Raw genomic sequence first — 25,426 nt, 5'->3', positions numbered from 1 at the left:
AGGAGGGTGGAGAGGGGCTCTTGGCAGCGGCTGTGGGGTAGAGCAAGGGGGAATGGGCTCCCACTGCCAGAGGGCAGGGCTGGATGGGATATTGGGAATTAGGAGTTGTTCCCTGGCAGGGTGGGCAGGCCCTGGCACAGCTGTGGCTGCCCCTGGATCCCTGGCAGTGCCCATGGCCAGGCTGGACGGGGTTTGGAGCACCCTGGGACAGTGAGGCTGTACCTCATGGCAGGGGTGGGATGGGATGGGCTTTATGCTCGCTTCCCACCCAAACCACGCTGGGATTCCACGTGAAGTCCTTTGGCACACTTGCAGCCTCTCAAGCTCTCACTTTGAGGAGCTGTTGGGAAGGTCCTGATGGATTCCAGCTCGTTTCCCTCTCCTCGGCTCCCAGGGCAGCTCCAGGATCTGCCCAGAGCCCGCAGAGCTGGTGCAGGGCAGAGGAGCCACCCCAGGCTGCCGGTGACGTCCCGTGAAGACATTTTGAGCCTCCGCACTTCCTGACCTGGGCTTATTTCATGTGTGTGCCTCAGCCTCGGCTGCTCTGGAAAGAGTGAGTGCCCCAGCCCTGCTCGGGTGGGCAACAATTCTGGGAAGAACAATCCTGGGCTTCTTTCTAGGAAAGCCACCGTGCTCTTTCCTGCCACAGCCATGGCAGTCTGATGTGGTGGAGAGGAGCAGCAGGAACACGAGGATGAGGCTGGAGCAGTGCCTGCCCCTCCTGGGGCTCCTGCTGTGTGCAGGTGAGTCCCCAAACTTCAGGCAGCTGGGTTATAGCTGTGTGAGCTGTAAGGTTCCACACTTCTAATTTTGGCGGTTTTATCCTTTATCCGTGCACTTTTCTCAAAGCGTTTGGTGATCCTGGGTAAGTGACTCAGGCTTGGTGGGACATCAGGGGTGGGGTGGCAGCTGGGGTGCCCCACTGGCTTAGGATGAAGTGCAGAGTACCTGGAAAGGCTCTAAAGAACCCAGTAATGAGGAAAGATGAGTGTACAGGATAATCCATTAAGAGTTGTTACCAGACTCCAGCTACTCTGCCCAAGTGCTGCAAGTACCAACTTTGTGAAGATAGAAAACATGGTTTATCAGTGGCCTATTGTTTTTCCAGATTTAAATATATCTCTGTAAAATAAAAACCATCAGGTCACCTTCTCTCCATGGAAGTCCGCTGTGGAATTAAAATCTGCACTTATTCAAATCTGCAGTCGCTTATTTAAGTTACTTTTTGCAAAAGGACAAATGTCTTTAAAGGAAATCACAACTGTGATTCACACCTCCTAAAAACTCTTCCTTTAATATTCCAGCTCCTAAAACTCTCATGGAGCATGTTGTTTCCTACAAGGCAGAAAAACCACACAGATAAACAGTTTTACAGTGTTAAACCAACGTCAAGCTCCCACTCTTGCAGAGGTTCTTACCAGGATTTTCCAGCAGTGTTTGCTCCACGATAATAAAGCAGAATTTCTGGGTTTGCATCTTGCAATAACAACCTTTTTCTCTGAACTGGGTTGGAAAATGATTCAAGTTTCCATTCTGCGTTAGGCTGTGTTGAAAATGGCTTCCAAGTTCAGAACAACATCCTGTCTCACCAGCAGAATATTTCTGATGCCTTCAGCATGAATGTGGGATTGTAAACATCTCTTTCAAGCAGCTGAGCTCAGAAAGGATGTCCTGGGAGTAGGAAAGGTGTGTGATAGCTGAAGTTCAATTATTTAACATTTCTTATTCCTTTTTTTGCAGTTGGCACCACAGCTCAGCAGGGTAAGTGTATTTTACTGCCATCCTTAACTATTTATCATGCTAAAATCCCTCAAAAGTGAGGACTAAAAGTCAAATAGAAAGATTTGAATTTTGTAAATATTGCAGGATAGGAAAAGTTCACTGTTCATTAATTGACAGTGGTCTTACTGATTGGAGGAATTGGTATGTAATTATTACCAGTGCTGGGCATTTCCAGCACTGTGAGGCAATGGTGAGATGATTTTTTAACACTCTTTGTTTTCTGTTTTGCAGATGAAGAACTGGAGGGTAAGTTAACTTTACCAGCATTCTTTAGTATTTAGCGGGGTATAAAGACTGCAGCAGACTAAAAACCAGGTGGAAATATCTGACTTTTGCCCTTGCTTTCCTTTCGCATTGGTGCGTCCTCCCAAGAGCAATTCCTGGTGGAGATTTCTGGCACCACGGTGACCATCACGTGTCCCTTGGACGACAAGAACATCCAGTGGGAGCTGTCTGGGAAAACCCAGGACACCAAGGAGAGCAAGTTCATTATAAAGGACCACGACAGCTCCCCTGCCAACCTCAGCTGCTCCTTGGGACACGCGAAGCATCATCTGTACCTGAATGCCAAAGGTGAGTGCTGCCCCCTCACCTGGCAGGTTTGGGGGCTGACTCTGGGTTTCCAGTGGGGTGGGTGAATGTGGTGCTGCTGAGGCCAGTCCCAGAGCCCATTTTGGGCAAATCTTCCCTCCCAGTTTGCCCTTTCCCCCTTCCCAGCTGCCCGTAGCCCTGTGCCAGGCTGGGCTCTCCCGGCTCTGAGCATCCCCTGCCCTCATCCCTGCAGTTTGTGCCACCTGCGAGGAGCTGGACGCCCTGATGGTGGCAGGGATCATCACTGCAGACCTCCTCATCACCCTGGGCGTGCTGATCCTGGTCTATTACTTCAGCAAGGGCAGGAAGGGACGAGCCAGCTCTGCTGGGGACAGCCGGCCACGAGGTGAGAGCCACTGCAGGCACCCCAGCTGTCTGTGCCACCCTCTGGGCACCCAGGTGTGGTATTTTTGGGGTCCCCAGATGGAGGAGGAAGGAAATGGTGAATCTGACTCCATGGTTTTAGAAGGCTGATTTATTATTATATTAATATATTAATTATGTTAATTATATTAATTACATTAATTATATTATGTTGTACATTACATTAATTATATTATGTTGTACATTATATTACATTATATTATATTATATTATATTATATTAATTATATTATATTATGCTATACTAAAACTAAACTAAAGAATAGAGAAAGGATACTCACAGCAGGCTACAAAAAACGATAATGAAAACTCATGACTCTTCAGAGCCTGACACAGCTCAGCACTGATTGGCCATTAAATAAAAGCAATTCATATCTTGGATAAACAATCTCCACTCACATTTCAAAGCAGCAAAACGCAGGAGAAGCCAATGAGATAATTATTGTTTTCCTTTTTCCCTGAGGCTCCTCAGCTTCCTAGGAGAGAAATCCTGGGCAAGGGGATTTTTCAGAAAAAAGACAGTCACACCCAGGGAAACCCTCATTGCATCCTCTGCTCCCCACGAGCTTCCAGGCAGTGCTCCTGCGTCCCAGGGGTGTTCTCCAGGCGTTCTCTGGGCAGGGATGGGCCGGCTGCTGCAATGGAGCTCATTTCCCAGGCCGCTGTGCTGGAGCCAGCCCTGCAGCTGTGTGTATTGTGAGCTCTTCAGGAGCTCAGAATGAATCCATGGCGGTTGATCTGTGGTGTGCCTGGCCCTGGGATCAGCCTGGAGAGCCCTCATAGCAGGGACTCACCCTCTCTGTGCCTCCGTTTCAGGTCCAAAGATGCAGCGGCCTCCCCCTGTCCCCAACCCGGACTATGAGGTGAGGACAGTCCCTTTCCATGCTGCTGCTGGGGAGGGACAGCCAGGTCATCCATCCCTGAAGGAGCATCCAGCCAAGCTCCCAGATTTCCTGGCTGGAATTGGGAAAAGGGTGGTGAGGGTAGAGCCCCTTTCCCTGGTGCTGCCACGGGGATTTATGTGGGGGCAGAGCTGCAGCTCCCTGGGCACTGCCCCTGCTCTGCTCTGCTTTTCTCCATGCCCTGTGTGGGCTTAGTGAGGGCTCCTTAGAGCTGGTGCTATGGAGGAATGATGAGGAGGACTCCATCTTATCAGAAGGCAAATTAATTACTTTATTATACTGTATTATTCTATACATCTAAAACTGAACCTGCCAAGCACTCAACTCTGCACACACTGCACAGAATCTCGTGACTGTCACCCTCAGTCCTGACACACACACACACACACCTGGCCCTGACAGGCCAAGGAAACAAAACACCATCACTGTGGGGAAACAATCTCCACATTGCTTTCTGCTATTGCACATTCTACTATTGCATTCTACTTTGGCACAAAAACAGGCACAGCAAATGAGATGAGAATAATCTTGGGAAGAATTGTGCCCTGCTTTTCTCTGTGAGGAGAAGTGTGGGGCTCCATCTCCTGACCCAGGATCTCACGTCTCCCCACAGCCCATCCGGAAGGGGCAGCGGGAGGTGTATGCAGGCCTGGCCCCCAGGGCCATCTGAAACTCCTCTGATGGCAGCCTGGACAAGCAGCTCGGGGTGAAACGCTTCTGCCCACCTTGTCCCAGCTCTCTGCAGCTCTGCTGAGCCTCTGGTGTTCTGGCCACAGGACATGGACGTGCTGTCCCACCCCGGGGTGTGCTTGGGTTTGCCAGCCCGGAGCAGAAATGAGCACATTGGCACGAGATTTCCTTCTCATTAAAGGACTGCAACCTCACTGGGCCTCCCTGGTCTCCTTTTCCCTTGCACTTCCCTCTGCTCCTGCTGCTTTCCCCTCAGGTTTAATTTCCACCCTGAGTGCCCCCACTTGGTTCTGGTGTTCCCTGGGCTGAGAACGGATCCTCCTCAGGGGGATTTGCCTCTGACCTTTTCCTTCAGGCTTAATATCTACCCTGAGTGCCCTCACTTGGTTCTGGTGTTCCTTGGGCTGAGTATGGATCTTTTGCAGGGGGTTTTGTCTCTGACCTGGTCCCGCTGTCCCCTTCCCAGCCTGGCCCCATTTGCAGCAATGCTGCTCACAGAAGGTGACAGCGTGGCCCTGTGTGGGTTTGGGGCTCTGGGGCTGCTTGGTGCTGTGTGTATCTCGCCATCTCCCCGCCGGGGTGTGGGGCCTGCTGTGGTGAAGGAGCCCAGCTGTGCTCTAAACCGCATCCTGGAGCTGCTGGGGCGCAGCTCAACGCCCCCAGCCCTGCTCTGCTGCTGCTTCCTCTGCTCAGGGCTGCCTCAGCCAGGCTTCGAGCTCAAACAGGCACCAAAACAACCCACGGGCCCCTCTTCACCGCTGCACCACCGCTTTGGGCTTTACTGCCTGCAGGGCTGCAAATTTCCTCATCCTTCCAGGCTGAGGTGATGCTGGCTGGCCCTGTTGGTGTCTGTGTCCCATTCTGGGGGCTCAGACGGGAGATGTCCTTTTTCCCCATGAACATTCCAACGTGAACTGTTTCTGCTTGGGGCTGGGGAGTGGAGACCTGGCATTGCCATTCCAAATCCCATCCCTGCGCATCTTCCCAATGACCACGTCTCATCCCTGTGCACCTTCCCAGTGAACAGATCTTCGCAGTGACCAGATCCCATTTCTGTGCCCTTCCCAGGGACCAGATCCCATCTTGTGTGCACCTACCCAGTGACCAGATCTTCCCAATGATCAGATGCCACCCTGTGGATCTTCCCAATGACTAGATCTTCCCAATGACCAAAATCCCATCCTGTGTGCACCTTCCCAGTGACCAGACGCCATCCCTGTGCCCTTCCCCATGACCAGACCCCATCCCTGTGCCTTTCCCAATGACCAGACCCCATCCCTGTGCCCTTTCCAGTGACCAAATCCCATCCCTGTGCCCTTCCTAGTGCCCAGACCCCATCCCTTTGCCCTTCCCAGTGCCCAGACCCCATCCCTTTGACCTTCCCAGTGCCCAGACCCCATCCCTGTGCCCTTCCCCAGGAGCTGCACACAGCAGATGGAGCAGGGAGCCTGTGGGACAGGCTCATCTTTATTGGCATTAATACAGAAGTGCAAGAGGTGTGCAATGAGCACAGGGCTGCAAGCAGCCCACCCTGGAGGGACCCCCAAGCAAAGCCAGCACGCTGATGAAGGCAGTCCCAGAGTCTTCCTCCTCACCTGCGCGCACGGGCGGGAGCCAGCCGGCTGTACTGATCCTCCTCCCGCTCTCCCAGGGGCTGCCAGGGGGAAAAATAAGGGGACATGAACCCAAACTGCACCTGCCAAACCCTGGGAGGGTGAGCTGGGTCAGCCTTGGGCAAGATTCTCTCCACGCTGAGGGGCTGAAGGTGCACACACACACACAGGGGAGCTGAAGGTGTCCCCAAACACACACAGGGGTGCTAGTGGTGTCCCCACACACACCCAGGAATGCTGAAGGTGTCCCCAAACACACACGGGGTGCTAGTGGTGTCCCCACACACAGCGGTGCCCCCGCACTCACCTGGTAGAGCTCGTTGGAGATCAGGTTCTGCTTGTCAGAGGCTGAAGGAAGAAAGGACAAGCTCAGGTAGCCATGGGCAATGTGGGGAACGTTTCCAAACAAACCCAAGAGCTGGCTGCAGCCCCCAGGGGTGCCACACAGAGCTCCCAGGGGTGCCAGGCACAGCCCCCGGGCTGTCCCCATCCCTCACCTCGCGAGGTGTGTCCCCTGTCATGGCCACTGATGCAGTACACGGCCACTGCCAGGAGCAGCGTGGCCACCAGGTCGGCGACGACGATGCCCGAGATGGTGGGAGCGTCCACCTCGATGCAGTTCTGGCACACTGCAAACCCAAAAGGACACAAACACTGAGGGCAGGGCCAGCTCTGCCAGTGCAACAGAGCCCAGCTGGCTTTGCTGTGTGACCCCCGTGTCCCCCCCACCAGTGCAGGGCAGAGGAGCAGGTCATGGCACTGAACTGCAGGGCTGTCACAGTGACACCATATGCAGAGAAACCACTGGGGACACTCCTAGATGAGGGGAAATTCCCTCAAGGCTCGGCTTAGGGGAACACTCCGAGCAGCCCTGGCTCTGGCAAGGCAGCAGTGAACACTTACTGCGGTAGTGCACCTGGAGGCTGTTCTTCTGGTCTCCTGTCTCACACGTGTAGAGGCCCCTGGGGTCGTCATAAACCCCGCTCAGGTCCAGCTGTGCCTCGTGCCCAACAGGGCTCCCATCTCTCCACCACGTGATGTTCTTGCCTTGGCTCCTCACACACTCCAGGAACACCTTCCCGCTGAATTCCTTCACGAATATCTGCCCTGTGCAAGGAGAAGGGAGCAGAGAGCTTCACCTCTGAGTGATGAGCAGCAGGGCAGAGCTCGGAGCTCCTTCCTGGGCAGGAAGCATCACATCAGGCTGTCCCAAAAGAGCTCTGGCCAAACTCTCCCATCCTCCTGCACCGATTCCTTTTTCCCCGTGGACATTCCAAACTTTTCCTGCAGGAAAACCTCACCAAGCCCTGGGGTTCCCAAGCCCTGGGGTTCCTTCCCACCATGGCCAGGGACCACGGCGAGTGTCCGGCCGCTGACCCCACAGCCCCGGACTCACCTCGGACCCCCCAGCTGGCCAGGGCCAGGCTGGCCAGCAGCCCCCAGGCACTCAGAGCCTTTCCCCCCGGCATGGCACGGCGGTGGTGGCTCTGTCCCCGCTCCGGGACGTGGGGACAGCTGTCACCACGAGGCACCTCCCGCCCGGGCTGCGTCAGACTCCGGATGCCGGGGGCTGATCCTCCCTCCCCCGGCAAGGATGGATGGGGGCTCGGGGCCTGCCTCCTCACCCCAGCACCCACGGAACCCTCTGAGCCCCGATCTCCCTGTCCCCCTGCAGCCAGGGACATCCACTGATGGACCCCGCAGCCAGGAAACACTGCAGAGCTGGGGAGTCCCCGAAATTTCCACATCCCCTGCAGCCACTGGTCCCCCATAGCCACAGACCCCGGCATCCACTGGTCCCTCATAGCCACGGACCCTCAGCATCCAGTAGCCACAGGTCACGCCATCCACAGATTCCCCGGCATCTCCGTGTCCCCATAACCGCGTTCCTGCTCCCTCTCATCTCCGGGCGTCACCATAACGGCGGTCCTCTCTCCCGCCACCTCCAGATGTTCCCATAACCACGGTTCCCGCCCCCCGGTATCTCCGCGTCCCCATAACCGCGGTCCCCGATCCCCATGGGATCTCTGGGTGTCTCCATAACCGCGGTCCCCTCTCCGCCCCCCCCCCCGCCATGTCCGGCTGTCCCCGGTCAGTCTCGAACCCGCGGTCTCCGGATCGAGCTCCGCGCCGCGGTCCCGTGTCCCTCGCGGCCGCCGTAGGGCGCGCAGCCATGGCGGCGCGGGCGGGCTCGTTGGTGGCGGCCGTGCTGGCGCACTCGGGCCGGCTGGACAAGGAGCACCTGGGGGCTCGCGTCGGGCGCCTCTCCCGCCGCGTCGAGGAGCTCAAGGCAAGGGACGGGGAACGGAGGGGGCGCGGGGAGAGACAGGGAGCCGGCACTGAGGCGGAGCCGGTCGCGACTGGGTGTCCAGCTGTGTGTCACTCGGGTGTCCAGATGTCCAGCTCTGGGTCAGCCGGATCGGGGTGTCCAGCCCTGGATTATTTCGGGTGCCCAGCCCTGGTTTGGGCCGGGTGTCCAGCCCTGGGTCAGCTGGATTGGGGTGCCCAGCCTTGGTTCAGCCCCGGGTGTCCAGTCCTGGTTCGTCCCGGGGTGCCCCAGCCCTGCTCAGGGATGTCCCAGCCCTCTCCATCCTGCGGTGCCCCAGCCCTGCCCTCTCACCCTGTCCCTGTGTCACCGAGGTGACGCTGTCCCTTCGCTCGCTGTCCTCAGGGAGAGGTGTGCACCATGATCAACAAGAAGTACAGCGAGTTCCTGCCCAGCATGCAGAGCGCAGAGGACCTGGTGGCGCAGGTGGAGGGGCTGTCCAGCAACATCGACCTGCTCAAGGCGGGCATCGAGAACGAGGTGACTCCCAGGGACATCCTGCTCCATTTCAGCCCATCGTGGGGTGCTTGGTCACAGCCCCAAACCTGCCAGAGCTCAAGGAGTGTCTGCACAACCCTTTCATGATGGGATTTTGGGGTTTGTGGCAGGACTCGATGATCCCATCCAGCTCGGGGGATTCTATGATTCTCTGGCTGGGATCCCTGGGTGATATCAGCCCTAAAGAATGCCTTGAGGGGACACCAGGGTGCACATTAAGAGCTGCCATTAAGGGGTTGTCACTCTTGTATGGGTGGAAAAGTGTGTCACAGTGTCCTTCAGAGAGAAGGACCAGCCTTGGCTGGGGCAGGGGATGGGACACAGGAGTAAAAAGGATGGAGTTTTTCCTCACCAAATCATTCTCTGAACAGAAATAAATGATAAGTGAAATTTAAGAGGAAAATGTGTGTGCTAACCAATGCTGTGAGTGAACTGAGAACTGCTGTTGTTTTAGGTCCAGCGAGATCTAAACGTGGCTGTTGCTGAGTTCACAGAGCTGAAGCAGCAGCTGGAGAGGGACACGCTGGTCCTGAGTGTCCTGAAAAAGCTGCAGGAGGTGAGGAGGGGGAGCAGAATAATCCTGCTCCTCAGTGTGAGCATTGTTCTGGGCTTCTGTTTGGGATGAGTGTCTGTGGCTCACAGGTTTGGGAGTGTCTGTAGTTTACAGGTTTGTGTGTCTGTAGCTCACAGGTTTGGGAGTGTCTGTAGTTTACAGGTTTGTGTGTCTGTAGCTCACAGGTTTGGGAGTGTCTGTAGTTTACAGGTTTGTGTGTCTGTGGCTCACATATTTGGGAGTGTCTGTAGTTTATAGATTTGGGTGTCTGTGGCTCACAGATTGAGGTGAGTGGCAGCAGCTCACAGGTGTGGGAGTGTCTGTAGTTCAGAGGTTTGGGTGAGCGTGTAGCTCACAGGTCTGGGAGTGTCTGCAGTAGCAGAGCTGCAGTGACACCCCCTGTGTGTGTTCCCCTTTGCAGTTTGACACAACTATCAAGGAGTGCAACTCTGCCCTGCAGGAGAAGCAGTACGTGGCAGCAGCTCAGCAGCTGGAGAAGGTAGCAGTGCCCCTGGCAGGGGGCTGGATGCCCTGGGTGGGTTCCAGGGGATGCTTTCCCTGGCAGGGCAGTGCCCACCTGAGCTGTGTCTGCTCTCCCCAGGCACGGAGCAGCCTCAGGAGCCTGGAGTCCCGCAGGGGCTTTGAGCTGAAGATCCTGAAGGCCCTGGGCACAGAGCTCACAGTGCAGACACAGAACATGATCTACCACCTCGGGGAGGAGTGGCAGAAGCTCATTGTGTGGAAGCTTCCCCCTTCCAAAGGTGCTCACAGGGCTTTTTTCACTTTTTCTGCCCCACTGAAGTTCTCACCTGCAGGGTGGGACACGCAGTGGAGCTGTTGGGCTGAGGGGGCTGAAGGAGCTCTGGGGAGGGTGGATCTGCTTCTGCTGTGCCCTGTGACAGTTCTGAATGTGCTCTGTGTGCAGGGAGCAGCAGCCTGGAGGCCCTGGTGCTCTCGGAGCTGCACTTGCACACGGTGCCACCCCAGGACGAGGACACTGCTGTGCCCCCCGTGGCTGCTGTGCTGCAGGCCCTGGCTGTCCTGGGAGAGCTGCACTCCAAGCTCAAAGACTTTGGTAAGGCAGAACCCAGGAGCAGCCCCAGTAGCTCGGGGGGGATACTTCAGGCTTGTTTTAACATGGATAGTGAGACCCACTTCACTCCAGCAGGACACTGGAAAACTTCCTCCTCTCCTGGCTTGTGTTTCCCACTGAGGTGAATGCTGTAGCTCTTATTAATAGGAAAATATTTATCCCATTATCCACCTGGAATTATTTCTCCTTTCCTGACAATTCAGTGTATTTCTGATCTGTGTCTATGTGGTTTCATAGCCTGGTGCTTGAAGAGTTTTACCTCATTGGTAATTCCCTGATAGAGCTGATCAAGGGATTATTCCTCCCACTTCTTGCAGTCTCTAAATCCAGAACAGTCAGGGCTGGACCTCACTGGAGCCATCTGCTGTTGGGAAACCTGTTTTTCTCTTTCCTCAGGCCACTTGTTGTTGCAGTACATCCTGAAGCCTCTGATCTCACACCCATCTCTGGAGCCAGTCCCAGAGGAGCAGCCAGATGTGTTCATCCTGAGGTTCAGGTCCCAGGAGCTTGCTCTGGACGAGTCCTCTCCCATGGAGGTGTTTGAGAAGATCAAGCTGGTGTTTGAAGTTCTGCACAAATACCTGCTAAGTATGCAGTTCTGGAGTTAGTTATGATCAGTACCTTGTTCATTTAATGGGAGTTTTCTAGAATATCTGGTTGTTAATCAGCATTATGTGCAAGGAAGATGGAGGAAAGGCTTTTGAGCTGATGGAGGGCCTGGCCCAGCTGTGTTAAAATCCATTTTTCTTCTCTGGGATGCAGATGTGCCTCTGGAGCAGCCTGGGGAAGGCAGAATCACCCTGGCAGAGCTGCTGGGGGAACTCATCTGGGAGGAGCTCTCAGACTGCCTCATCCACAACTGCCTGGTGAACTCCATCCCAACCAAAAGCAGCAAACTGGAGCAGTACAAAGAGGTGGGTCCCAAAAACCCTCCCAGGTTTGAACACAGAGCCCAGGTACTCCAGTGGGATGGCATTCCAGTGGTTAATGCCCTCCAAAACCTCCTTCGTCCTCTGCTTTCAGCCTTTATACCCAATTTAACTTTGTTCCCTGATTTTTGGGGGCTGTGCTAACATAGAACACATCTGCTCTCCTCAGGTGATCGAATCCACAGAGGAGTTTGAGAAGGCCCTGAAGAAGATGCAGTTTCTGAAGGAAGACACAACTGCCCTGCTGAAATATGCCTGCAACGTGGATTCCCACTTTGCCAACAAGAAGTGCCAGGATGTGATCATGGCAGCCAGGAACCTGATGACCTCAGAAATACACAACACTGTCAAGGTGACTGGGGATGCCTCACACAGTTGTTCCATGTGGAAAACAATCTCTAAATATTTTTTAATAGTGCTGCAATGTTGTGTTTATCTTGAGTCTTAAACCTCTGCCATTGAGTGCTTTTTAGTTTTGCAGATTCTCCTTTCAGAGCTCCGAGTTCTGTTACCCTATCTCTCTGTTTCCCTTAGATCACACCTGATTCCAGCATAGCCCTCCCAGAGCTCCCTGATCCTGGCTCAGGAGACCACATGAAGCTGCCCAGAGCCTGCAGCCTGGTGCCCAATGGCACAGTGAGTGTGGGCACTGAGAGCAGGCTGAGCCCCCTGACGCTGTGCCTGCCCTGCTGCCGCATCAGCTGCTCCGTGCAGCAGCTCGTGGAGCTGGCTTACCACACCCTGCTGGAGGCCACAGCCAGCACTGACCTCTGGTAGGGATTGCTTGGTGTTCCTCAGTCAGCATCACTTATCAAAGCAGTGTTTATTTATTGTGTGTCAGCCCCTAGCAACGCCCAGCACCTGGAAACAGATTTAAAGAACTTGAAAAATTGGAGTCAGTCATTACTCTTGTTTTGGCTGGAGGATGTATCCCTGGGTTTGGGCAGGAGACTGACACTGCTGCAGGCTGTTCCTTCAGGTTTTTAGAAAAATCAGTTGTTTAGAAAAATCAAACCCATCTCTTTTTGCCAAAACCAAGTGCTGGCCTCGGTGTGAGCAGAGTTCTTTGTGCTGGTGAAAACAAAGAACTCCAGGCTGCAGCTGGCAGGGCTCTTGGGGATAAACAGACAGGATCCATATAAACTCAATTTTAACCAGAGCCCTGAAGTAGGAGAGTTGCCCAGGTAATAGCTGCCCTCAAGGGGCAGGGACAATGTCCCTGAGTGTTCCTGCCCACCTGGAGGGACAGGGACAGTGTCCCCTTTGTTCTGAGCTTTCATGGATCTCCCTTCCACACTGACCCTCAAGGTCAGCACAGCCTTTGAGAGTTTTCCAGAGTGTTGATAGTGCTGTCATTGATGCTGACAATCCCCTCTTTGTGCCAGTGCTAAAACCTTGTTGTGGGGCAGGCTGAGGGTCAGCTGTGAGCAGGACACCAGTGCCAGGCTGACACGAGCCCTGTTTGGGCAGGCTGAGGGTGAGCTGTGGGCAGGACACCAGTGCCAGGCTGACAGGAGCCCTCTTTCCCTTGCAGCTGTGTGCAGCTCTTTGACTGTGTCAGGAACATCTTCCAGCTCTTCTATGAGGTGGTGCCCACATACCACAGGTGAGTGTGTCCACATTTCCTGTTCTGAGGGGCAATACTGCTGTTGGAACAGTCCCACTACAGCTCCATCAGCAAAAATCAACGACTCAATCTCTAACTAAGACTTACCTGTGCAAAGCAAAGTGCTGGAGAATTTCTGTGTTGGCAGTCTGTGATCAAGGGTGTGAGTGAAGCTCTCACACAGCTGTATTTGTTTCCAGACATAACTTTGACCTCAGATCTGATGCGCAGATTTTTCAGGATGTTTTTCATGTGAAAAAAAGAGCAGCAGTGAAGATGGAAAGTTCACAATCCTGTCAGAGACTTTCTCTCCCCTTTCCTCTCTGTGACTTTGCTCTAACAAAATACATTCCCGTTTGAAAGCCCATGGCTGGAAACTGTGGGATAGCACAGGGTTCAAGTGCCTCAGTGCCATTTCAGACTCTTTTCCTGCTAGTTCCTGTGGGGTTTGTGAGATTAAATGTTTTCACTCTGATGTCAGTCAGGCCTTGCCAGCACCAGACCGTGCATTTCTCTAGGATAGACACAATCAATTTTTTAACAGAACCAGCTCTAAATAAACCCATTTCTCCTTTTCCCTTCCTGCTGGGCCAGGGAGAACCTGCAGAAGCTGCCCCAGCTGGCTGCCATCCACCACAACAACTGCATGTACATCGCCCACCACCTGCTGACCCTGGGCCACCAGTTCCGCTACCGCAGCACCAGCGTGCTCAGCAACGGGGCTGCCACCTTCGTGGACCTGGTGCCTGCCTTCAGGAGGCTGGGTAACTCCCCTGCCCCTTCCCCTCTCCACAGGTGCTTGTGGCTCACCTGGGAGCTCACCCTGCTGGGTGCTTTCGTGGGGGTTTGGCTGCTCACTCAGTGTGAGCAGTGGGTTGGTGGTGTTTGGACAAGTGGCACGAACATTTCTGAGTTAGGAGGTTTTGGCTCTTTGAAACCTGTATCTTCCTGTGAGCTTAGTCCCAAGAACAGCTCAGTATGCAGCAAGTTGTGTTCTGGGATCTGCTGCTCAGTCCTTTGATATTTTCATTAGTTATTCCACAGAAATAAATTCAGAGATAGGTTTGTGTGAGCTAACAGGAGCAATCCACAATTCCTTCTGCTGCTCTTTTCCAGCAGTGCTGTAGCAACGCAAGCTGCACAAGAGCTCACTGGTTAAAATGGCTCTGGGAGACTGTTTGGAGACTGGAAATTGATTAAAAATAAAACGTTATAGCAAGTTCATTATTCAGCACTTGCAGTCATAAATAGGCAGAGCAAATTTAGTAATTGTTTAATTGCTCCTCTCTGCTTGTTTTGCTCCTAAAGGGATGGAGTGTTTTCTGGCCCAGATGCGAGTGCAGAAGGGAGAAATCCTGGAGAGGCTCTCGAGTGCCAGGAACTTTTCCAACATGGATGATGAGGAGAATTACTGTGCAGCAAATAAAGCCATAAAGCAGGTGAGGAGGGCAGAGAGAGAGCATCCCAGTGCCTGCAGGTATCCTGGGGAGGGTGCACTGTGCAATCTCAGCTGCTAAAAAAACTGTTTTCTGACTGATGGTTTGGGGGTTTTTGTCCTGGGCTGTGTCTTTAGCAGGATTGCTCCATTGTTTCTCCCCATCTGTACTCTCCTGATGCCCTGGTGCCTTTCCCAGGGTTCTGGTGTCACACTCAGCTGTTGCCTTGCAGGTGCTGCACCAGCTGAGGAGGCTGGGCATGGTGTGGCAGGATGTGCTCCCTGTGAACGTGTACTGCAAGGCCATGGGGGCCCTCCTGAACACAGCCCTGGCAGAGATTGTCACCAGGATTGCTGCCCTGGAGGTAACAGCCATGGGTGCTGGGGGCAGTGTTTGTCACCTCCAGGAACTCTCCCCAAAATCACATTTCAGGGGAGCAGTTCATTCACACAGAAATTATAATCATGTGTCCACAGGAAACCTTCACAATCCAAATTTTTCATTTCACTTGGCACTCCCAAAATAAGCCTCACTTCAGCTCTGTTGATGTTCTCCCCATCCCAGGATATCTCTGCAGAGGATGCAGACAGGCTGTACTCACTCTGCAGGATCATGGTGGAGGAGGGACCCCAAGTTTTCACCCCTCTGCTTGAAGAGGACAAAAACAAGAAATACCAAGAGGAAGTTCCAGTCTATGTGCAGAAGTGGATGACATTCAAGGAGCTGATGATCATCCTGCAGGCCAACCTCCAAGAAATTGTGGATCAGTAGGTGTTTCCTTTCCAGCTGCTTCTCCAGCCTGTGCAGGGAGCTGCAGTTCAGAGGAAGAGCAGGAACTTTCCCTTTCCCTTTCCCTTTCCCTTTCCCTTTCCCTTTCCCTTTCCCTTTCCCTTTCCCTTTCCCTTTCCCTTTCCCTTTCCCTTTCCCTTTCCCTTTCCCTTTCCCTTTTCTTTTCCAGAGGAAAGGGTCAGGACCAGCTGCTGGCACAGGTCCTTGGAGGTTTATTGGAGGTGCCATTTCTGGGCAGATTGGTCACATAAAGCTCTCCCTGTCTCCCCTGCAGGTGGGCAGATGGCAAGGGGCCTCTGGCAGAGGAGTTTTCAGCAGCTGAGGTGAAGAGTCTGATCCGAGCCTTGTTCCAGAACACAGAGAGGAGAGCAGCAGCCCTGGCCAAGATCAAGTGACTCCAGTTTACCCCTGCACCTTGTGGCACAGCAAGAGCAAACTGACACTTCCAAATACTCTTTTGATTTCACCTTTCTTATTTCTGCTGGTCTGGGAAACGTTGGGATTGGGTTGGTGCTTCCTGGAGCTTGCCTGGCGGAAGGAGCATTTCCTGCTCAGTGTTCTGTAACCTCATCTCAGGCTGGGCCCTTGCAGTGCTCAGCTGGGACTCTTCTATGTGCTGCTGCATGTGGGAGCTGCAGCCCCTCTGTGGCCTCTGCTGTCCCCCAAAGCACACGTGGAACCCAGAGATTGGGGAGTCCGTGATGTCCCTCCAGGAGTGCCAGAGTTTCCCACCTCAGCTTCCCCTGAGACCTCCAGGGAGAGACACTTGAGAGGGGGATGTGGGGAGAGGAGATCCTGAGCTGGGTGACCACGGGTCAGGTCACAGGATTTTTTATAAAGTAGGAAAATTCTCTTATTTCTCATGGAAAATATCTTCAAACTGATCTAGAGCTTTCCAGTGTCACTTTCCCAAGTGTAGAGGGCAGTTCAGCTCCTTCCTTTATGTTTGTGTTGGGTGTGCACTGCACACCTCTGTGTCTTTCTGGTGTATTTTCTGTCCTTCAGGAGTGATGAGAGAAATGTAAACCAATATACAAAGGGAATGCAAGGTGCCCTCACAGCATGAAGTCACAAAAGGCTGTTTGGCACTTGCATTGTTGTACATTTGTTTTAATTGAAAATCTCACTGAGAGCATTCACTGAGCTCAGCCCAGAGACCAAGGTGCTGCCAATCCTTCCTGCCCTGTAGTGCTTAGAAGAGTTTCAGTCACAGTTTCATGTTTTAATCTGTTGTCTCCTGTTCTGTCCCACTCCTATTCCCATTCCCAGGTGTTTGTGCAGGGGCTGAGGCTTTCCTGTCACCCAGTCCTTGCAGAACCTTTGTGTTTTTGTTTTCCCACAACACCTCATGGGATCCCCTGTCCCTTCAAACACAGTCATCCAGAACGGTCTATTTTGAAAAACACTTCTCCCCCGTTGATTGTTCACAGAATTGGAATTTGCTATTTTCTTTAATAAACTATTTATACTGAGCATGTTTGGGAGCCTGTTTGGGTTACAGTGAGGCAGGAGGAGCCAGTCCTGGGCTGTTCCTCACTTGTGGGAAGGGCAGGGCGTTTCCATGTGCAGTCTGTCCTTTCCTGAATTCTAGTGGGTCTAAGAAAATCAGACTGGAAGAGCTGTCCCATGCAATAAAGGCATTTTCCCCCTACTCCTCCATCCCTGACAGCCACAGCTGCTGGCTCAGTGCTCCAATGAAGCACCAAGGAATTTTTAATGCTGTTTAACCAAAGGAACTCCCATGAATGTCTCATTACCTGTGCTGCAGTTTCAGGTGGGTTTGTTCTCCCTCTGAGCAGCACCAGCTGTGTTGTGGCACAAGCCTGGTGTGTTTGCTGCTCTGAAAATGGGAGTTTGGGCTTGCTTTGGGGTTTTTTCCTCCAAGCCTCCTGTCTCATTTAGAGTTCAGGCCAGAAAAGCTGCAAATACCCCCACATCACCCCTGGCCCAGCTCCTGACTCTTCCTGTGCCCGTGCCGCGCCCTGAGCCCCTGGAGCGCCCTGGCAAGACTGTAGATGGTGCTGGAGCTCCAGCGGGAGAGGAGGGAACAGCCCGGGCACGGAACCCACCCTGAGCATCCTGTGCCAGCCCTCCTGGGCACACAGGGACTCACCAGGCTGCTCCTCCAGCCCGGGGCTGCTGCTGGGCATCTCCCAGGGCATCTCCCCTCCGAGATCTGCCAGAAACTGAACCTTTTCAGGGTGAAAAGAAGACGAAAAATTAAGGGCTGTGAATGCCAAGATAGAGACGTCTCCCAGCACAGCTCCTGGAGGATTTTCCTGCTCGTTCCCCACTGCAGAGCAGCCCCCACTCCCTGCTCTCTCCCGGGGCAATTTCCTGGGTAATGATTATGGAGCTGAGAAGGCAATTTCAGCAAAACTGGTTTCTGCCTGGCAGGAATTGAATGGAGGCACTGCTATAACCTGCTACAATAATCTCTTTAAAAAGCAGCTGGCAATTTCCAGGCAATTCCCTGCAGGGATGTGCCAACCTCCTCAGAGGGCACAGGAGGAATGTCCTGACCCCTGTGATGCTGTGACTGTGGTGGGGACACCTCAGTGCCCACCCTGAGCAGGCACTGCCACCTCCCTGTCACCTGGCACATCTGATGCCCTCTGTTGTGTTTCTGCAGAGCCAGGAGAGGGCTGGGCCCTGGCTTCTCATCCATCTGCCAATAAAGAGAGAATTTAGGGATGAAATGTTTTCATTCTCTGCGCCGTGTTCCAGCACAAAGATATCCCCAGGGATTTATTCTCGGAGATGAGTCAAAGAGGAAGAATAATTGTTCCAGAGAAATTAATTTATGCTCTTTTCCCTCCCGTTTCCAAACAGTTTATTTGTCACTTGTCAGCTGAACCTTTGCCCTCGCAAGCTGCTGAGGACCCAAATCCCAGGAATGGAAAAGGAAAATGTTTTTCAGGAGGCTGGATGGCGTTTCTGCTTTGTTGTACCCTCAACCCCTGCATTGAAACCGGAGCTTTTAACAGTGGGGGAGTCACCCTGGGGTGACATTGGCCACCTCGATGGGGAGCAGAGCCGGGCTGGGCTCACAGCCAGCCCAGACAGTGACACAGGGGCCACTGAGCCCGCGTGAAGTCACAGCTGATGTCACCGGGGCTGGCGGGTCCTGCAGCATCTCCGTGTGCAGGAGCAGCCTCCTTTTTATCCACTTTCCAGCCACATTTCCCTTCCCTCCTTCCCCATTCCTGAGCTACTCGAGAGGCTCAGACTCCCTGATATGCCTAATCCTGAAGATTTCCCAAAGATTCCCCTCTAAGGTATAACTTTCCCTTTTAACTTTTAATTCTTATGGAATTTAGGGGGTTTTTCCCCATTTCTGAGGTGCTTTCTCAAGTGTCTTGGTTCAGGCTCCCCAGAACACCTGATCCCAAAGATTCCCCTCTTATGTATAACCCTCCCTTTTAATTTTTAATTCTTATGGAATTTAGGGGGTTTTCCCCATTTCTGAGGTACCTGAGAGGTTCACACTCCCCAGAACACCTGATCCCAAAGATTTCCCTCTAATGTATAACCCTCTAATTTTTAATTCTTATGGAATTTAGGGGTTTTTCCCCATTTCTGAGGCGCTTTCTCAAGTGTCTTGGTTCAGGCTCCCCAGAACACCTGATCCCAAAGATTCCCCTCTTATGTATAACCCTCCCTTTTAATTTTTAATTCTTATGGAATTTGGGGGGTTTTCTTCCCCATTGTTTCTTTCATCTCTCAATGTCCAATTTAGTTTCTCAGCAAAGCTAAAGTTTATTTGTAAAAAGCAAATCTCTTTTTCCATTCATCAATCAGTGGAATCCTTCTCATTGTTTCTTTTCTCTCCCTGGTTTTATCCCCCAGCAGATCCACAGCTTGTTTGGAAAGACAAATCTGCTGTTCCTCTCATTTGGGACAGAAATCCAGGTTTCCCCAGCCAGCAGCAGAATTTTCCTGCTCTCAGTTCCTCCTGGATCCCGACTTTCTTCCCCTCCAAAAGCACAAAGCCTTGGCCAGCGCTGCTCCCCACAAACATCTGCCTAGGAGCTCCCTCCCACAGCCTCATTATGGATCCTAATTAAATAATTGCACATTTGCATTCTCTGTAATTACAGCCACTGCTGATGTAAATAAATACGCCGCCTGCAATTACAAAGGTATGAAAAGCTATTAGAAAATATGGATTTGGTTAAAGAGAAAATTACATCAGGCAGATCCCCCTGGTCCCCTTCACACCCTGACACCTCCTTTGGCACCAGGAGCCCCCTTCCCACCTGGAATTGTCTGTATTTCCCCAGGCTACAAAGGGAAACACCTTTAATGCATCTTGGCAGAGAAATAACTCCCCTTGTGCCAGCATTCACCAGCAGTGCTGCAAGGCACAACATTTGGGAGTAAAGGTCCAAACCAGCCTTTCCTTATTTATTTGCCCCACCTTCCTAATTTATTTCCTCCCATAAATTCACTCTGGGGAGTTCCTCAGCACTTTAAAGCAGCAGTCTCGATGTCTCCCTGAAGGATCACTTAAACCTCAAAAAAAAGAAAATCCACATTTCTCTTTCTGTTTCATTTCTGCAGCACTTTGGGAATCACAGCCTTTCCTGGGCACGCAGCTTCCTGCAGCTCTGAATGCTCAGGTTTGCAAAGCAGCCCGTGCCGACTGGAAAAGGGGAGAAAAAAATAAAAGGGATTTTATTTGGGAAGTGCCTGAATGGGAGAAAAACGATCCTGAACCCTGGGATTGTGTCAGCAGAGTTTTTGTGCGATGCTGAGAAGGTGCTTGGCTTGACAGAGCTGCCATGAGTGACTCAAAAATACAACGTGTTTTAGGAGGTCCTGACAACCCAAAATCTTTCCTTTCCTTTCCTTTCCTTTCCTTTCCTTTCCTTTCCTTTCCTTTCCTTTCCTTTCCTTTCCTTTCCTTTCCTTTCCTTTCCTTTCCTTTCCTTTCCTTTCCTTTCCTTTCCTTTCCTTTCCTTTCCTTTCCTTTCCTTTCCTTTCCTTTCCTTTCCTTTCCTTTCCTTTCCTTTCCTTTCCTTTCCTTTCCTTTCCTTTCCTTTCCTTTCCCCTTTCCTTTCCCCTTTCCTTTCCCCTTTCCTTTCCCCTTTCCTTTCCCCTTTCCTTTCCCCTTTCCTTTCCCCTTTCCTTTCCCCTTTCCTTTCCCCTTTCCTTTCCCCTTTCCTTTCCCCTTTCCTTTCCCCTTTCCTTTCCCCTTTCCTTTCCCCTTTCCTTTCCCCTTTCCTTTCCCCTTTCCTTTCCCCTTTCCTTTCCCCTTTCCTTTCCCCTTTCCTTTCCCCTTTCCTTTCCCCTTTCCTTTCCCCTTTCCTTTCCCCTTTCCTTTCCCCTTTCCTTTCCCCTTTCCTTTCCCCTTTCCTTTCCCCTTTCCTTTCCCCTTTCCTTTCCCCTTTCCTTTCCCCTTTCCTTTCCCCTTTCCTTTCCCCTTTCCTCTTTCCTTTCCTCTTTCCTTTCCTCTTTCCTTTCCTTTCCCTTTCCCTTTCCCTTTCCTTTCCCTCTCAGCACAGCTGTAAAGCCCACAGGACACCACGCTGACACACGCACAGCGCACGGGCTGCAGTTTCTCACTCATTAATTCAGTTTTTCCAGCATCTGGAGCCGCGCAGGGCTCGGGGCAGTGACTCAGCCCGGCTCACCCAGCTGTGAATCCTCGTTTGACGCCGATGGAGCTGCGGGCAGCGCTGCCTGGCCAGCCCAGAGCGGGGAATTTTGGCTGCTGCGAGCCCCCCGTGTCACCATAAAACACAAATAACACAATGTGGACACGCAGATCTCCCAAGGTAAAACGAGAAATTTTTAATTTCTGACTCCAACATTTATAGATTTCCAAAAGTGACAGTGGGCTGGAGGACAGTGCCACCTCTCCAATGACACTGGGCCATCAAACCAACAGCCCATCAAATTTCTCCTCCTCCATAAAAGAATGAAAATCAATCAGTTATTTACAGAAAGTGTGCAAGAAAGTTTGCTACAAGAATGTAATCACCAGAAGGCTTAGAAGAACTTAAAAAAATAATAAATATAGAAATAATAAATAAATAAACAGGGTGACAGGGTTTTTGGGGGATCTGTGGGCTCTTGTTGCTTTAGGACATGAAAAAAAACCACATGGACACTGGTTTCCCTTTAAAGTCAAATTTGGTCCCTCCTGGGCAAGGTGGAGGGAGTGTCACAGACATATATTATATATTATGAAAAATCCTTTTGCCAGGATTTTTCTCCTGAGAAGCCTCGGAGGAGAAAAACCCCAATAATTATTGCTGTAGAATGCAACAGGTGCATCTGTGATTGGTCTCATGGGGTTGTTTTTAATTAATGGCCAATCACAGTCCTGCTGTCTCAGACTCTCTGGTCAGTCACAAGATTTTATCATTCCATTCCCTTCTATTCCTTGCTGGCCTTCTGATGAAATCCTTTATTCGATTATTTTAGTATAATTTTCATGTATCATTTTCTTTTAATATAATATATTAAATATATATATAATATCTATATATCTATTTTTATATTTTTATATTTTTATATATATTTATAATATATATTATTTTTATATATGTATATATTAATATATTTGTATATAAATATATATAATGAATACGTAATATATTATATATATTATAAAATATCAGCCTTCTGAAACATGGAGTCAAGAGTCTCATCTCTTCCCTCACCCTGAGAACACCAGCACTGTGCAGAGCTGATTTACCCCGCTCACCCTGCACAGAAAGCAGAATTCCAACCCTTCCTGCAGCAGGGCGATGTTTTTAACCCACTGTGCCCCATGCCCTTGGAGAGCCCCTCAGGAAGCACTTCTGCAAGGGATTTGTGTCCCAAAAAAAGAAAAAACAAGCCCAGCTCGCATCCCAAAGCAGCCTCCAGAGCTGCCTGCCAGCCTTTCCTCAGAGCAGCTTTATTGCTTCCTCATTTCAGAGGTGATGATCTAATGAGTCATTAAAGACAAACAAGAAACAGGAGAAAGCGTTTGACTTAGCACTTCTCCTTCCCAAAAAATCCTGCAACTGCAGAATTTTAAGCAGAGCGAGCCAGAGCAATTTTAATAATATTAAGCTCAAATTGACAGCGAAAGGGGTGAATACAAAAGAGTAACAAAACCCAAATATATATAAACCATAAGGCTTTGTGAAAAGAAGATGATTAAGCTTTCAAAGTTATACATTGAAAATTGAGCAGTGCTGGGAGCGAGGGCTTGTTCTTCCCTCCCATGGCAGTGCAGAACAAAGGCTGCAATCATCCAGATAAAGGGACCTGGAGCCTTCTGGTTTCCATGTCCAGCTCAGGTGTGTCCTGTGCCATCACAATTGTCACCTTCTTGTGCCAGGGAAACCAAGAACTGGTGCCCAGCAGTGAAGGCAGAGCCCAGCTCTGTGTGCCTTGGCTGCTCTCCCTCAGCCCCAGGAAGAAACTGCAGATTTGCAGTGAAAATCAACAAAAATAAACGAGCAGTTTTACTGTGCAAATTCACCTGAAGGTCCCTGCACACGTTCCCTGTGTAAATGTCATTGTTAATAATTGTAATTGTTAATTGTCGTTGTTAATAATTGTAATTGTTAATTGTTGTTAATTGTGGTTCTTGCAGCCCTGCAAAGCAGAGCCAGGCTGTCACCGGGGCTGGATTCCCCAGCAGCAGCAGAGGCTGCAGAGCACGGGGGATGCTGAGGGGCAGGGCTGGACCAGCAGCCCCCAAAATCTCCCTGGGGATGGAATTTTGCTCCTCAGCTCTGCCCTGAGGCTCACTTTGCCAGGCTGGACAGAGAAAAGCATCTCCACACCAAGAAGAGCCTTTCGGCCCCCGATTTCATTTCCAGAGCATCTCCACACCAAGAAGAGCCTTTTGGCCCCCGATTTCGTTTCCAGAGTATCACCATACCCAAAAGAGCCTTTTTGGCTCCTGATTGCATCTCCAGAGCATCTCCACACCCAAAAGAGCCTTTTGGCCCCTGATTTCCTTTCCAGAGCATCTCCACACCCAGAAGAGCCTTTTGGCCCCCGGTTTGGGACAAACCCCAGCATTTCCCAGGACAAGCCCAGGAGCTGCTGGCAGCGCTCCCTGCGCAGCCCCTGAGCTCTTTGTGAAATGGCTCTATTGGTCCCAGCGGGTCATTACTGGTTAATGATGGCGTTCCTGCTAATTGCAGCTCCTGTGCTTCTCTCCAGGTGAGGTTTGATGAATCCTCGCCTCCTGTTTGACAGCCTAACAGGTTTGCAGTTATTTTGTTTGTTTATTAAAGGATGGTGGAGGGAGTGAAAGCGCAGAGTGAGGCTGTGGTGTCCCTGTCCCCTCCTCAAAAGTGTCACCTGTCCCTTTGTGACCACACTGGGGTGACACTGCCCAGGGTGGCAAGAGAGCAGCTGGGATTTGGCAAATGAACGGTAACTAATTAAAGATATGACTCCAGCAGGGCTGATTTTTCACTGTCACACAAACAACAACAACAGCAACAACAATAACAGGCCAATATTGCCAGATACCAGGGGGATTAAACATCAAATTAATACTTAGCAAGGTTAGGATTAAACAGAAATAACAGCTTTATGATTAGAGCCTGAAACTGCCGCTGATAATGACTGATTATGCTCCTGCAGAGGAAGAATTACAAGTACTTAAGGACAAATAACCCTCCCGAAGTCGCTGGCAGCCTAAAGCTGAGAAGCAGAGCCATAAATCGTCTGTGTAATGGGGCTGGAGCTCTGCGGACAGAGCAGGGAGGTGAGGGAGGATGGCAGTGGTTTCCAGGAGATAAAACACTTGCTTGTCTCTATGTCACCGCCACCAAAGTGCCAGGGAGGAGTTAAACTGAGCAAAAAAGGATGAAAAAAAGAAAAAAATCTTCTCAAGTCCTCTCTCTGCGTGGGATTTGGAGCCCTTGTGGCAGAGCCCTCGTTCGTGTGAAATGATTTTATGTGGAGCTTGGCAGCGTCTGGCTGCAGTTTCCAGCCCATTAGGTTGGTGTTCCTGGAGCTCCTCTGGGCTCCTCTCCACGGGCTGGGCTCCCCTGGGCTTGTTCCTGCCAGCCTGGGCACGGCAGCCAGGCAGGGACAGCACATCTGTGCCCTTGGGCAAAGCTGGGGATGGGGAGAGACAATCCTGGGGTGCCAGGGCAGTAACTGTGGTGCCAAGGCAATAACTGGGATGCCAGGGCAGTAACTGTGGTACCAAAACAATAACTGTGGTACTAAAGTAGTAACTGTGGTACCAGGGCAATAACTGTGGTGCCAGGGCAGTAGCCAAGGCATTAACTGTGGTACCAGGGCAATAACTGTGGTGCCAGGCCCAGCAGAGAAGCTCCGTGCCAGGCTGGTGAGGAGGAACAGCTCTTTCTCTGCTCGCTGGTGGCTCCCAGCTCTGGATTTTCCAGCTTTCCTGCAGACACGTTTCCTTTCCCCTGCCTGCCTCTCCCTGTCTGATTTACTGCCCCCACGACAGTCTGGCCATGCAGCTTGGCTCGTCTGGCTCCAGCTGGCTGCTGTCCCTTGGAGAGCCTCCCTCAGCCCTGTCCCTGTCCCCACATCCTGCCCAGCCCCTCCCGAGCCTGCCCAGCCCTGCTGCTCCCTGCTCTGGGGAAGGAGGGCACAGGAGCTGGCATGGATGGGCTCTGTGTGCTCCAAAACTCCCTGAGCCTGGCACAAGCCCAGCCTGAAAAAAAATATGGGTTATTCTCCATGATTCCATCAGGGACACAATAATGGGTTAGTCCCATGAATCCGTCAGGGCACTGGGTTTGGGCAGGGACACCATAATGGGTTATTTTTTGTGAATCCATCAGGGACACAAGAATGGGTAATTCTCCATGAATACTTCAGAGCACTGGGTTTGGGCAAGGACACAGTAATGGATTATCCTTGGTGAATCCATCAGGCACTGGTTTTGGGCAAGGACACAACCATGGGTTATCCTTGGTGAATCCATCAGGGACTGGGTTTGGGCAATGACACAGCCGTGGGTTATTTTTGGTGAATCCATCAGGGACTGGGTTTGGGCAATGACACAACCGTGGGTTATCCTTGGTGAATCCATCAGGGACTGGGTTTGGGCAATGACACAATCGTGGGTTATCCTTCGTGAATCCATCAGGCACTGGTTTTGGGCAATGACACAACCGTGGGTTATCCTTCGTGAATCCATCAGGCACTGGTTTTGGGCAATGACACAACCGTGGGTTATTTTTGGTGAGTCCATCAGGCACTGGTTTTGGGCAATGACACAACCGTGGGTT

At 51.7% G+C, this 25,426-nt stretch overlaps 3 protein-coding genes across 3 annotated transcripts; 2 read left to right on the top strand and 1 right to left on the bottom strand.

Annotated features, from left to right (window-relative positions):
* Positions 1-533: 533 nt before the first annotated feature.
* LOC132083615 (T-cell surface glycoprotein CD3 epsilon chain) lies at positions 534-4,508 on the top strand. Its single transcript, XM_059488396.1, has 7 exons — positions 534-743; positions 1,741-1,761; positions 2,014-2,028; positions 2,155-2,355; positions 2,567-2,719; positions 3,573-3,619; positions 4,272-4,508. The coding sequence occupies exons 1-7, from the start codon at positions 695-697 to the stop codon at positions 4,326-4,328; spliced, it is 543 nt and encodes a 180-aa protein (XP_059344379.1). The 5' UTR covers positions 534-694; the 3' UTR covers positions 4,329-4,508.
* A 1,275-nt stretch (positions 4,509-5,783) lies between these two features.
* LOC132083619 (T-cell surface glycoprotein CD3 gamma chain-like) lies at positions 5,784-7,510 on the bottom strand. Its single transcript, XM_059488405.1, has 5 exons — positions 7,358-7,510; positions 6,865-7,068; positions 6,459-6,590; positions 6,269-6,309; positions 5,784-6,002 (listed from the first exon to the last, which is right to left on the bottom strand). Exons 1-5 carry the CDS (start codon positions 7,428-7,430, stop codon positions 5,940-5,942), a joined length of 513 nt encoding a protein of 170 aa, XP_059344388.1. The 5' UTR covers positions 7,431-7,510; the 3' UTR covers positions 5,784-5,939.
* Positions 7,511-8,134: 624 nt separating this feature from the next.
* Positions 8,135-16,666, top strand: ZW10 (zw10 kinetochore protein). The gene is made up of 16 exons (XM_059488276.1): positions 8,135-8,251; positions 8,633-8,767; positions 9,240-9,341; positions 9,760-9,837; positions 9,940-10,099; positions 10,264-10,413; positions 10,828-11,019; positions 11,194-11,345; positions 11,530-11,712; positions 11,895-12,133; positions 12,895-12,966; positions 13,561-13,730; positions 14,275-14,405; positions 14,635-14,766; positions 14,967-15,169; positions 15,466-16,666. Exons 1-16 carry the CDS (start codon positions 8,135-8,137, stop codon positions 15,584-15,586), a joined length of 2,337 nt encoding a protein of 778 aa, XP_059344259.1. The 3' UTR covers positions 15,587-16,666.
* The last annotated feature ends 8,760 nt before the right edge of the window (positions 16,667-25,426 follow it).

The sequence above is a fragment of the Ammospiza nelsoni genome, chromosome 24 (genome assembly GCF_027579445.1).
Source record: "Ammospiza nelsoni isolate bAmmNel1 chromosome 24, bAmmNel1.pri, whole genome shotgun sequence".
NCBI lineage: Eukaryota > Metazoa > Chordata > Aves > Passeriformes > Passerellidae > Ammospiza > Ammospiza nelsoni.
This window is presented reverse-complemented; position numbering and strand designations above follow the sequence as displayed.